Genomic DNA, 14,578 nt, shown 5'->3' with positions numbered 1-14,578 from the left:
ATTTTTGGAGCCCACACTTGTAAGAAGCCGAAGCATCACAGCTAGACTGGTTGGCCTGCATCTTGGTATCTTCCATTTTGTAATCTTAAGTTCTGCAGGGCTGATGGCCATCTTCTTCATACTAGCAAGTAATTTGCATACTTGGAGATTTAGATTATCCATTTTGTTCTATCCCATTTTTCAAACATGGTTTTCATCTCTTGTGTTGAGGAAGAAGGTAAGCGTCTAGTTAATTGTTTGCAGGCTTCCATTAAAGTTGTCAGCACATTCGTGGAGTTAGAGCAGACAGTTAAGCAAGTGGTGTCTGCAGTGCAACAAAGCACAGTAATTTTTGTCTTTGTTTGTTTGTTTGTTTTTTTCAGAACAGTTACTGGAGCTAGCCTTCAACCTGCTTTTGTCTTCCTTTGCAGAGAAAAACACAAGGATGCCTTGGGAAAGACTCCTTCTGGGGAGATTTTTCATACAGAAGACAATAGAAAGCTGACCAGCTGCTCTGCACTGCTGTTGAAGGGCAGCACCCCAGGATTGCTTCCAGCTGTCTGGCATGTGGGCAGTTGCTGGAGTCCCTTCTCAGCAGGTGCACAGGGCTCCCATGCATTCCACACTTCTGCAGTACTGAAGCACTCTTTACAGTCATTGAAGTGAGTGCATCAATTTGGGATGCTTTCCCAGACCACTCTTCTGCCAGAGCAACTCAGCTCTGCCAAGTGAGGTAGATAAACTGCACATCTAATGCTGTGTTTTATGCCAGAGTGACAGTAGCTTTCTAGAAGGCCATTGCTACTTACACTGCCTTCAGTCATAGCAGCCTACCACTGCAACAAGGAAAACAGTCCCTCAGGCATCACGTCTCAGGTAATTCTTGCCAAGTACCTCTGCCTTCCCGCTGGTGCACAGGGTACAGCTCAGGCAAGTTGAGGGAAAAGCTGGAGATAAAGAGCCCCATGACCTGCCAGCCTGCTCAGACTTTGGCATCCAACCATCCAAGTGGGAACAGGAAGGCTACTCTAGCAGGTATTCGTCTTAGTTTGAAACATAGCATGTCTATATATACAAGCATGATGTAGCAGTGAGGAGCATTCCCTCCTCACCTTTAAATAGAACAGTCAAAAATCAGATGGTGCTCAATGGGGAAGGATGCTTGCAGGAAGGGTTTTTCATTGACAAGCATGTCTTTCCGTACCAAGTCATTAATAGGTAGAGCTGCTCCTAGTTCTCTCATAGCCCCGATCTATTTCAGTAAAAATGAAATAAAAGGTTCTTGGAACCAGGCTGAAGCAAAGATAGGCTGGTACTCAGCACTGATCTTCATGCAAAAGGCCTGTAGTCCTTAGCAGAGTTCTGCATTCTGTCTGTGAAAAGCCTCCTCTGTTTTCAGGACACAAATGAAGCCCTCTTCATGCATGATCTGTCTTACATATTTTTTCTGGGGCTTCTGGGAGAGTGTGCTCCAGATTGTTACTACATGCTCTGAAAAGACAATGTGCCAACGCTTGCATGTTGACTTGTAGCCCATGATGTTTCAGTGTTTCATAATCCTTTGTACCAGAGGGCCTTCGGAGAAGAGGATCAATTACTCCCGTGCTCTGAGTTTTGCTGGACACCAATGAGCAGAGCTGCTGTGCTGTTGAGGTTGCACACTCCTGTGTCATAGAGACATGCTGAACTTCCTTCATGTCAAACAATGCAAAGATGTAACAGATCTCAATACTGTCCATGAAAAAGACGTTTTTTAGATTAGCTTAATATTTGTACTGTGTCCTGGTCTGAACTCTTAATTGCAAATAATCTGAGACATTGGCTGATGATGTAATTACTGTATGTTCTCCATTATTCTCCCTCCAAAACCAATGAAAACCTCTTTGCCTCTAGTGGAATACACTTTTCAAAGCAGATACCCTACATTTTTCCAGTAGTCACAGGCTAAACCTGGGAGGTAGGAGAGGAAGATGGACCAGAGGTTTTCACAGATATGCTTAGTATTCTTTGTCATTTCCTGAGTCTTGCCATGATTAGTGGCACTAAGCTTCACACAGTACAGACTGGCCAACAGCATAACTTAATTAGAAGTGGGTGCTGTGGGACCTACAGTAGTAATGTATACATTCAAGTGTAAAAAGGAAACGTCCCTGACTAAGAAGATGTTTGCTTTCTCGAATGATTAGGCCAGCTGGAAAAAACTGGAAGAAGCTTCAAAACCAGATTTTGAGGCGGCAGCATCTGATTTGCAGGCAGTTTTATCTGCTACGTGCTTTTCCAGAGCTTTGATGGCTTGGCATGTCATCTTAAATGCTCTGATCTCTCCAAAAAAAGCTATTTTCCATAGAGAAATATGTTTCTGGCCTACGGCATTTTTGGCAGATGCCTCTATGGATGTGATGTGGAATAGCCCTAACATCCAACCCGGTTGCCAGATGTCATATTTGGCATTGCCTTTGGATTAAAGATAATGATGCTAAGCAGATCCTCTCTGCTTTGAAGCTTACTGGCTGTCAGTTTCTCAGTGAACCACTGGAAAAAGCAGCAGTTGACAGAATAAGGAAGATCAGATGCCCCTCTCTATTAAAAGCAAAAAGTCGCTTCTAGAGGTTCAGTTTTCTCTTCTGCCATCAGCCTCAGCAAAACTACAAGAGGGCAAATTCTACCTCAGGAGGAAACAAGCCTGGAACAGTTAGATATAAATCCTTTTATAACACTGTTTAAGGACTCAAGCAATGATCTCTGACCAGGCTTGGTTTGGACCATATTCTTCTTTTCTTTCTAAATATTATGATTGTAAGAGCTTTTGCAGAGAATTAATTGTACCAAATTGATTTTCATCAAGTGCTCAGCAGCTAAGCATCCATTAAAATACATCTGTGCTCCAAAGAGAAGCCATATATTCCGACTTAAGCAACAAAATATTTAGTAGAAGTAGAACCATGAGAACCATTGGTACCACAGCTCCGTTTTCCTCTTCATGAGGAAATGGAGAAGGTATGCATGCAGGATGAAGTTGAAAAATACCAGCAGTTGCTTGCAGTTTTTTTACAGATTTTTTTTCCCCCCTAACATATTTAACAGTATTCCTGTGGAATCCTTCTGACTTAATATATTTACTAGGAGTTATCTGCCCATATCAACCGACTGATGGTAAATTGCTTGTCTGCTGCTATGCTCACTGGGCTTTTCTGGCAGATTTTATGGCCATGGACAATTTTACAGCCTGTTCAGAGAACAGGCTGTTCTTTCCACATTTTTTCAGTGTACTTCAGGGCACCCTCTGACCAGCAAGGGGTGGATCTATTTCCTTGGTCAGTCTCACAGCATCTGTTTTCTAGAAGCAGAGAAGAAGCCAGGCTGACTTCTGTACACCTAGAATAGCTTTGTTCCTGCAGACTTACTGGGAGTCTGCAGGATACACTTCAGTCCTTGTATTTATCCTCAAAATATGTAGCTTCACCCCTCCCCATCCCCCAACCTCTGAAGATACAGCATCTTTAGAAAGGACTAAACCATTTCTTATTTTTGCTCTAAAGCTACTCTTTTTCACACCCAACCCACGGCAGCAACAAAAGGAAGCCTGCACATTAGAGGAGCATGGACTCGGAAAAACATTTTAACCTCCACTAGTCTGTAAGAAGAGCTTCAGCCTTGCTCATTTTCAACCTAAACACAGAGCAGTAAAATAAAATGCTACCTTTAGCTAGGTGAGGTCAAATGGTCTTGTGAAGGACAAAACCCTGGGCAGAAGTTATTTGCTCCTCTGTGGAGAGACTCCCTCAATCTCTAATACCATCTTCTGTCTGATGTAGCATCTGCAAATAATCCATTCATATCTAGGATACCTAATGTCATCTCCCTAAGTGAATAAATACTTATTTCTGGTACACATGAATCTTGAACCTATCTTTCCTAGCTTTTTTATTTTAAATTTCCAGTACTGCTTTTTCTATCCCACCCTCATTGAAGCTAGAAGAAAGGAGAGTTTCCGTTTAACTTTACAGCAGTATGTCAACCAGTCAGTCTTTATCACTGATTTTTAAATAGTCAAAATGGTGACAGATGTAATGTATATGAGATGAAATTATTAGAGTGTGTCTTGAACTTCCTTACATTTAGTTACTTTATAGCTTTGCAAGGTTATTTCTTATAGGTCGTCACCTCAGAGAAATCAGTGTCTTCAGTGCTTTATTCAAAGTATTTGAGCTGACCATCTGTATAGAGCGCTAGTGCTGTTGATTGAGGAGGAGCACTGAAGACATTTGCAAATAAAGCAGAAGACAGTGCATTTCATTTACTCATTCACTGTAGTACCTATAAGGTAAAGACATTCAGTATGGCTTCATACTCAGAAAGTACAGCCTTCAATTTTTATGGAAATAGATCATGTTTATTTTAATTTCTGTCTGTGAATTTAAGTAAATTTGATTCTTTCTGACTTCAGGAATAACTTGCCTGAGCAATTCCACTAAGTAATTCTGATAGCGCAAAACATGAAGGTAAATTGTGCCAGTATTGAAGGTGGTGGTATCTCTGCCCTGTTCTAAAAGTGATTCTGGTGAATACATTTTTGCAACTGATGCTTTGATAATATTCCTAATCAAGTGCTTGTGGTAATGGGAAGAGGTATCAACATGTAAATACTATAAACGATGCAGTTGATACACTTCACTGATTCTGATTTTCTGTTTCTTGTAATCTCTGTTTTCAAACTACAGTTACAAATCTTTCCCAGACACCCCACAGATTTGCTTTTCTTTTTTTCTTTTTTCAAAGTGACACCCACCTTCATAACTCTGTGCGAGATTATGTCGGATGATGTTCACTGGCTGATCAGGAAGATTTTTGGATGGTGACTGGCTGTTGGGTACCAAGGAGTTGGCATAATGCCACTGGCATTCTCCATTTGTCTGCAGTGTACTCAAGAAAAATCGAGCCACTTCACAAGGTGCTCCTTGAGGCTGCCCAAACTTTGAAGGCAGCACTTGCTTTTTGCTACTGAAGACATGGGAATCTACAGGAAAGTGTCCATAATGGTAAGAGAAAGGCAAGCTATATGACGGGGCATATAAAAGTTCACTGTTTTCTGAATGGAAGTTTTGTTCTTGAATGGTGGCAGCGTTCACTGCAGGGCTGGATCGCCAGTTTCCCACCTGGCTGCATTCCAGTTTGTCTGTTTGGAATGAGCTATATTGCTAGGGGAAAAGGAAAAAAAAAAAAAGAAGGGGAAGAGAGTTAAATTATTAACTTTTCTATGAAACTGCATAACATATACAGGTGCCCAAAGCAGGGCCTCCTCGAGTTGCAGTCTCATCGACTGAAGGGATTGGCTCACCAGTGCGTTTGAAGTTGCTTGAAGTTGTGGTAACTTTACCCTCACTTAAGATGCAGACAAAAAAAATATTCGTCATTCTAATATCAAGGGTTTATTTGAGAATTCTGCCAGCTGGATTTCAGGTAATAGTGTAGGCAATTGTAAATATCAGAGGGCAGAATGTTGTTCCAAAGCACCAGGAGTCAAGAATTAATGGAGTAGCAGACCTGATTTTACGTCTGTTGGCAGGTCAAGCTTTGAAATGATAGGAACACAAAATATGTCCTTTGCATCAGCTTCTACCATGAAGATTTTCTCTTCCCAGTCTCTCCCACCCTCCTCTCCAGATTCCAAATGCTTTTTGGGCTCTCACTGGTTTGAATGCAGTGTATTTGCTCACTGCATTCACTGTTATTGTGTTTGCATCACTTGCCAGAGTTGGTTTGTACTACTTGTGCTGTCCAACCCAAGAACAAAAGGTTCTAATTGTATTCCAGCCTACAAGGAGTTCCTATGGCAGAGCATACTATAGTCAGTTTTACAGTAAGTTCAGTTCCAGATGATCTCTGTCCTGTCCCAAACATGCTACCACAACAATTGGTAAGTAGATATTGCTGAAAAAGTTACCTGCTGTGGGTAAGGTGTTGTTCGGAGTTTTGCCTTCATTTTATTACTTTTGGGTTTTACTATTTTCCTGGTTTCCTGCGAGGTAGATACTGAGTTTCTGCATGGAAACTGTGACTTAGAAATGGTAACCTGGTCCAGTGACAACTGAAGTTCCTTATACTCAATATCTCTGCAAAAGAACAGTCCAATAAATTACATACTCAAACATACTGCACAATTCCAAAAGAACTCTTTTGAAAATACATGTTAGCTTTCACAATGTTTTCATTTTAATTCTTCTAAGACTTTCACTGAGTCTGCAGTGCAAGGCTGAGGATGTCAGCAGGCAGTGAATTTTATCGTCTGACCCCATCCCCATGCAAGTCTATGGGAGACATTCCATTGTTGATATGTTTGTACTACATGTGCCCACTGTGAACCTAAGCTATGCCAAGTTCTCAGCCATCTGAGACACCCTGCTGTTTGGAATCACAGCTTCGGCAGCTGATAGAAGACACAGATCAATTTGTCTGTCCCCTCTTCAATCGGTCTCTGCCCTGGCTCTGACAATTCGCCCCAAGGAAAGGAAGAATTGCAATGTTCCTCTCCTGTCAGCACAACGTCCTTGTAAACTAGACTACGGGAGCTGCCATGTTGTTTTTTCTCACAGTCTCTAGACTCATTCTACTCTGTTCTGTTCAGTTTTATCTGCCTCAGGGCAGATTTTTTTTACAAAAGAGGCTAAAAAACAAATCAAGAACAGATTGTGTATCATATTTAAAACATTACTTGATAAGTATCTGATGATTAAATGGTCTTCCCTCATTTTGTCAGTAGCAACAGGGGAACATATTTTTGAAAGGATAACTAGAAAAAACATTACTTCTCTTTTAATACCTATCTAAACTCCTTTCCATCTCTTTTTGAAGGTGATTAATGTGGAAGTAAATTTAACTCCAGAATATGCTGTATGTCTCTAGCCCAATTTCCTCCTTTTTACTCAAATCACTTGCCCCAATTCATGGGACTCAAACAAGTTGCAGGCCTGTCTTTCCCTTGTGCTGCTGGCTCTCAGTTCTGTAAAGGGATGAGGGCAGCATTAGCCAGTGTGTCTAGGACTGAATGCCTCCTGTAAGTAGTGTAAGGAAACACCCTGTAGTTTCTCAATTCATATACTCTAACTCCCCAAGGTCAGGTATCAGAGACCAACACTGTAATATGCAAACAGACATGATCCTACCACACACAGCATGCAAAGACATCTTACTTTCAAGGCAGATAAGAAATGGAGTGGTCTAGATAAAATAAAAGACTATATAGTTTCCTGTTTTTTGGGTTTTTTTATAATTTTCAACACAAGGTGTGCCCACTATCCTTTTTTTAAGTTTCTCCCCACAGACAGTCACTTCAGTCACTGTCTGCTTCCCTGTTACTTATCCGTCTTATTCAATATAGATTTCTAACTCTCTCAGGTTTATATCAAATAGGAATTTTGTGACAACTTCATGCCTTGAACTAGAATTCATAAACTACTGGTCCAAACTGTTGTACCTTCCCCAGCTCAGAGGGAGCTACTTGTCATTGTGAGAATATAGTTTTGCCCTGAGTATCCTGTGCAACCCAAGGCAAGTGAGGGAATCCTCAGTGATTCACCTGTCCCTGAAAGAAGTAACACTTCCTACCATGTGTGTGTCTCCCAGATTGACACTGTGACCTCTGCTGGGTAGCAGCAGCTTTCATTGTGTCTGGCACCAGCACAGTTCTGATGTCAGTTACAAAATTGGGTTCCAGGTCTATAATGAATGGCTACAAGTGGCATTCCATTCAAGAATATGGTGTACAACTAGTCATCAGGAATACAAGCTCTTTTTCGTCCAGTGTAACTAAAGAGAGAGGATATGAGCAGAGAAAGTGGCAGCAATGTACAAGCACAGAATGATACTGGAATGCACAAACAAAACAGACTTTAAAGGATTTAGTAATGAATCGATTACTCATAACACATAATGGTACGAAGTATTTTGACTTACGTAAGGACATAATTGACACTCACTATGCAGTGAGGCCGTGATGAACGGCTGTTATGCACAATAGTAGCGTAGCTCTGTACCCACACCCAGCCTCCGTGCTTGGACAGTAGTCGATAGTACTTGGTTGTGACTTGGCCTTTCACCAACACTGTAAATACAACACACAAAAGCTCTTCACATTGCTTGGACTTGTGACCACTTCCTGGAGAGATGTATTTGCAAGGCAGGAACTTTTCTCCCTCCTCCCCTTCCCTTAAGCCTCCTCCCACCAAACTTTAAGTAGCTCCCCTGCAAAGGTATCTGTCCTGCTGCTTTACATAGTTTCACAAGGTCACACAGTTGTATGTTGCAAACTGTTAAGGTTTGCCTTCTTTTTCAGTTCACCCTGCTCTCTCATGCTTGCTTCTGCAAAAACACTTACTGTTTCTAATCTTCTAATTGAAAAATAGAAGTTCAAGGCAGCAAAAGTATTTTGAAGTGGGCACAACTAGCTTGAATTTTTCCAGTATATTTGGAAGCACTTTTGTCATTCATAGCTTGATAGATTATTGTGTATTTTGTGATGTGTTTTATGCTATAATGCTTTTTCCTCTGTAAGCTCAACATTTTGAAAATGTATTTAAAAGGGTGAAATTCAAATGTTATTTGGCTCTTAAGCATTCAAATAAAGACAAGGCCAGAGATGTGATCAAATTATCTGATAGATTTCACTAGAAATGTAATCCTCCATATAACAGTTGGGAATTTTTGTGAACAAAGAAATTTTGGCATAAGGTTATGCTATAATAGCAGTTATGCATCATCTCTAAATATTTAATCTAGCCACAAAAATTTCTGGTTCAGTGCCAAGCATTTATCTAATGATTCACTAGAAGATAATGCCCAGCCTTCAAAGGCAGCTCTTCTCTTGTGTAATCCTGGAGCATTCCTGTAGGAAACTCCATCTTCTTACTCTTCTCTACAATCAGTTATTTATTTTTAAATTAAGAAATAAGGGACTGAGCTTGCTACACAAACTGTGTCCAAAAGAAGTGATAAATAGCTGCAATTCCCTTATATAATTCATTATTAAGAAATGGAATTACTGCTTGCAAATGTTGGGCTTGTACTGGACTGAACTTAATAGCAAAGCTCATTGTAAATTGGTCCTCTTATTGTACATGCTGGTTGTGGGAGCAGATACTTAATAAGGAAATCAAACATCAGCTTTATCTTTCAGCCAACTCTAGTAAAGCAAATAACCACTTGAAATGAAACTATATGGCCTTATCTTTAGTACTCATAGAAGATTTTTCTGACAGGGAAGGCATCCAATGTTAAAATGGGAACTAAAGAATGCAGTTTGGTGATTAACAATATGGCTCAGTCATTGCTGGGGTTGGCTTTTTGTTGTTCTGTTGTTACTTGGAGGAGTAGGGATTTGTAATTTCAATAGTAATCAGAGACCGCAATAATGCTAATAATGTGAATAGCCCAATGTAAGACTGGCAGAAATAAAAGAGTTCTTGTTCTTGCTAAAAGGTCCCCTAAGTCTGTAGCATATAGGTAATCTCTCTGGAGTGCTTAGTCACCCGTCCATCTGTGCATGTCACAACATATTTAAACTTTTCCTCAATTCAGGTGATCTCCCTAAGAAGATCAAGCCCTTACAAAATAACTATAGACAGGTCTTTCTGGAACTGTCAGTTGTCCTTCAATTAAAGGATATGCTGTCCATTTGGAAAGCAACAAGATAAACAACAACATCTTGCAAGACATTCAAAACCCATCCTCACTGACACCAAACTATTTAGAGTTTGACAGCTCTCTTAGATTTGCCTCATATTTGCTAGTGTCCTTTTTAATGCCTACATTTCTACATAAAATACTCTATGGGGTGGTGGTGTGTGTATATTTGGATATTTAGGAATATAATAAGGAATATGTGTGTATGTAAGCACACCTATAAAATATGAAGATATATACTGAGTCCAATATATTGCTCCAAGGTAAAGGTCTTGTGGCTGCCACTCAAAGATTCAGTGTAACAATAACAAATAAAACTGTTCTAACAATACATGTTAAAAATCAACTGTATGCCGTGGAATCACTATGTTTTTTGATGTTCTGTAATCCAAGTGGCCCAGTTCTAGGAAATGATGCTTATATTTTGGACTAGACTATCTAACAGATATTTTTTGTAATGTGGTCTAGGCTCTTTAGAACTAAGTCCTTGTGCTAGTTTCATAGTCAGGTTTTCTTTTAATTCAAAATGCTTTGCTACTCAGTCTTTCAAATCAGAAATTAACTCTGTAATGGATCACTAGCTATAACAAATTTCTTCCATGTGATTTGGAACTAGTTTTTACTTTCTCTTACTGATTTAGTTTTAAATTCCTGTTTTAGCTGTAGTTAAGACAGTACTTTAAAAGATGTGAAAACTGCTGATGTCTACAGTATTCAGCTTTCCTTCTTAATTATATGGATAAACCAGTATTTCTCCTGGGACAGGGGAGGACCCCTATCTTCTGCATTTTTAGCAATCTGGGGGAAGTCTGACCTTGGCTAGGGGACAGGAACTGTGCTTCCGATACAGTAAATGAGGTCAGTTTCCATTTGGCTCTGTGTTAAATTACCCTTTTTGGACGCTGATTGGGAAACCTCAGAAATGGGAGTGAGGTAAATCCACTACCAAGACAATCTGTACAGGCTCAGACTTCTTGGTGGCATCTGCTGCAATCAAATGGGGAGGATTCAGCGGCTTTAACCTTGGCTCTTAGATGTGCCATTTGTAACTGGGTGTTCCACTGTTGTGGTTCCCTCCTGGTTTAGCGAGCAAGCTGAAAAAGGCACTCGGCTGCCTGGGCTGTTCCTTCTGGTCTGTCATGGATGGCTATTTTAAAAGGCTCCAGCAGGCTCATGGCCATGTGGCTGGGAGTTCCTAGCCTGCACTTAAGGATATCACTAAGAGAAACAGAGTTCTTGGTTCCTCACTCACAGCAATTGTTTTATCTTCCCTGGCGCACAGAACCTGGCATGTCAGCAGTCCAGCCCTCGAGCAGCGTGGTCAGTGGATGGTGCCCTAGCAGACTCTACAGTTCTTTTACCCTCTAAAAAACTGGTGCATCTCTGGCAGAAGGCTTGATTGCTGGGGAAGCAAAAATAGACTTAATAGCATTGACTGAGTGTAAACTGTGCTTTGCTATAGGGTAGGCTCTATAAATACATAGGTTGACTTCAGTAAGTGGCAAAACAGTTTAATGATGACATCCGCTGGGGCTTGCCTTGCCATGGCACAGAGATGTGACTTCTGTAAAAGTTTATGTGGGAAGTACAATAATGTTACAACATGTGGGATGCACAAAATCATCCTCACAGAGAGAGGATGATACAAACTGAGTGATTTCTCTGGGCCAAAAAAATGTTTTGTCTATACTGAAACAGAGGAGTGCTTTGTCTGTACTGAAACAGTTTCTCTACTCTGTCTTTTAGAATGCAAGGTCCTTAGGCAGGGGCTCTTAATTTGTATGTCCACATTTCCCCAGTTGCAGAGCAAACACTGTGTATATTGATGGTGCTATAGAAATAAATAGCACTAGTTCAAAGGCCAGAAGATTTTTCATGTAGCTGGAAGCTAATCAAATGTTAAAACAGGAAGCATTGTTTGCTGCCAGCACACCTGAGGCGAATATTGACATCTACGTATTCCTCATAGTCTGATATCCCTTCTAACTTGTTTCCCTAACTGTTTCCTTTGTTTTGTTCTCTGCACTGCCTAACTTAAAGCTCAGATGCTTCAGGTCTTCAGTTTGGGAATTATTTTTTCCTCCTTTAAAAAGCAATTTGCTACCCTAGTTTAGGGTTGCCTTTTCTTTTTTTTTTGTCTTAATACCCTTATTATGTGTAAGATATTTCTCTCCAGCTTTCTTCATCAGATGACACTTAATCATCAAATTGCTTTATAAAACAGTATGTCAAACTGGCCAACCTTTTACTGTACATCTTCCTAAGACATTTACTGATGGATGATGGGGGAGTTATAACAGTGCTCCCCAGAGGAAGTTTGTACACTTTACATCTGTTTTAATAATTCTTATTACTTGGTACTCTGACTGTGATTCTGCATTGTTCCCACTGTTGCCCAAGCATTAGCCATTATTTTTTGCTTCTTGGCATTTATTTGCTGTGAAACTTTCATAAATTTCTATGCATGTGTCTCAAGTTTTCTTCTGTTTTTAAACTTTATAATAATTTATCTTTGTAATTCAGATAGAGTATCCAGAGAACTGCTTTTAGTTCTTCTGTTTGGTTGAGGGTTTGTTTATTTTATTGTGGGAGGAGGTTAGGGATGTTAATTCAATAAACATAATGTGTCTCTTTTTTTAAAATTCCAGTCATACCTAGATGAAACTTGTAGCCAGGTCTTCTGCTGTGCACACAAAATTATCCATCACTGCTCTAAAATGAAAAACTGTTTTCCAGACATGATTGTGGCAGCAACGGAATCATCTTTATACTGGTTGACATGGGTTTCTCAAGTAGTCTTGTGAAAATGATGAGCAATATTTTGTACAGGTCAACAGTCACATCCAGATGCAGATGTTAGCACTACAAAGAGGGTGCCCACAACAGGAAGTTGCCATGTACACTGTTCATTCTAGTTTTTAGTTTGCAATAGCCCAGAGCCTAGGTGTAGTACACACTGCCATCAAGAGAATTCAGCACTTGGGATTTCAACACTGACTTGCCTAATACAGTTACAACCTCCTTTATATTCCAGATCCTCATGAATAGTACATATTAAGGTGAAGAACTGACTATGTTCTCTTTCAGGAAGCCTACGATAAGGATTTGACTCTGGCTGCTGTCAGCCCAGAAGGAGCAATCTGGAAAAAAATTCACTGACATTTGGTTTTGGATGTCATCTTTCCATCATATGGGCTGCAGCAAACTGAGCCAAATCCAGAGTTCAGCTATTCCCTCAATTTGCTTCTCAAATTAATGTGCTACTGAATGAACTACTTCCCAAATCCAGATGTTTGAAGATATGATTAGAGTCTCTGTTGGCAGATGAGGAATTATTAAATGTGTAATTTTTTTTTCTCGACACTGCATTTTCCAAACCTCATCCACATGCTATTAATGAATATTCATCTAAGGAATTTTTTGTTGTTGTTGTTTGTATTCACTTCAAACATGGGTTGTTTATTACTAACATATTTCAGAGGAATTGGGAGCTGTTGCATAGTTTTTCTTTTAACAAGGGAAGCTAGTAAAGTTCAGTAAATTTTCTTCTCTCACTAACTCGCTCTTGTTTTTTTCCTTCAAGAATTCGTCACCCAGAACCAAGTCCAAATTTTCAAAAGAGCCTAGATCCTTTAAGCAGAAAGATAGAAGTGGCCAGATTTTTTTATATATATATGTTTGGGTTTTTTCCCCCCAGAAACATATCTTATTGAATATCTAGCTTATGGTTTCCTTAAGTGATAGCCAAGCACATTTAAAAATCTAGCTCCAGTCGACATTTGGAAAGTTTTCTCTACTTTCCAACATAGCACCTGTAGTCTGCAAAACTTCCCACTCTACTTACTAAATTTCAGTCTAGCGTTCTTTTTACTTACGCAGATGATGAGCATATCGTAAATGAAACACATCACAGCCATGAACATGATGGTAAAGGGTTTTTTCTATCAGATCTTGGGGCTCATATCCAGTTAATTCAGTCACCCTGTAAAAGGAAGATTTCATCATAAACAAGGTACCTAGGAATATTCCATTTCATTAAACTAGTATTTGATTATGCCAACGGATCAGGTGCCTAGAGGACAAACTGTTAGTTTTGGAAACACAGTCCTCATCTTTGTAAGAAAATAAACCCCCTCAAACCAGCCAAAGCAAGGTGCAGCTATTTCCTGGCCAGCTCTATGCACAGGAAAAGGAGTTCTAGTTATGTCCACCTTGGGCTTTTGCCACTGCCATGCATGATCCTTTGCACAAAAATCCAGTCGAGCAACCATTCATGAAACAATTAAACTACTCTTGTGAACTGCTGACACATTTTCATTTGCTTTTGCAAATACACAAGTGTAGCATGCGTCAGTCCACAGAAGCTGTGATCATGGTCTATAAATAAATTCAACCTAACACCTTACAAAAGAAGGAAGCAGGAGCTTTTTCCAGCTGAGGATGTGGAAAGACAAGGAGCTATGAAGACCATGAGCTAAGAAAAAGAAGACTGAAGCTAGACTTCAGAAAAACACCCTCACATGATGAAAAGTAGAATAATGGAACAAATTTGAAACAGCATCATCTCTGCAGATGTTAAAGAACCAGTCTACATTGGTCAAACTTATACTGGGTTACACCTGAAGAGTCAAACTTCATGTTTCAAAATGGACTTTTGTTTACTTAACACTGTTGCTTGAGAACAAAAATCCTTAAAGTACATTGTGCAGCTCAGCTGTAACGTGTCTTCTTTACCTAGTGTTGTTGGGGGTGTTTAAAGCTATTCTGGGCTTTCTTCCCCTGAAAAGGCAGAACAGAGGTACCACAGAAAGGCACGTCTACACTAACAACCAACACAGTCCATTAGCAGGCAATCTGTAGAGTAAAATTGTTGCTGCTGAGGATCTACTTCTGTGGCAGCAGATGCATTTGCGTATTTTAA

At 39.9% G+C, this 14,578-nt stretch overlaps 1 protein-coding gene across 3 annotated transcripts in view; it reads right to left on the bottom strand.

Annotated features, from left to right (window-relative positions):
- Positions 1–14,578, bottom strand: part of SIM2 (SIM bHLH transcription factor 2) — a 58,596-nt gene that overhangs the window by 2,707 nt on the left and 41,311 nt on the right. For all 3 annotated transcript variants that reach the window (XM_051644202.1, XM_051644203.1, XM_051644204.1), the window contains exons 7-10: positions 13,533–13,639; positions 7,933–8,080; positions 5,924–6,092; positions 4,769–5,177 (exon numbers count right to left, since the gene is read on the bottom strand). In XM_051644202.1, the coding sequence (XP_051500162.1) occupies positions 4,769–5,177; positions 5,924–6,092; positions 7,933–8,080; positions 13,533–13,639 (833 nt within the window). The remainder of the gene's footprint in view (positions 1–4,768; positions 5,178–5,923; positions 6,093–7,932; positions 8,081–13,532; positions 13,640–14,578) is intronic.

Source organism: Apus apus, chromosome 1 (genome assembly GCF_020740795.1).
Source record: "Apus apus isolate bApuApu2 chromosome 1, bApuApu2.pri.cur, whole genome shotgun sequence".
NCBI classification, from domain to species: Eukaryota; Metazoa; Chordata; class Aves; order Apodiformes; family Apodidae; genus Apus; species Apus apus.
The sequence above is the reverse complement of the archived record's forward strand: the minus strand, read 5'-3'. Positions and strand labels throughout refer to the sequence as shown.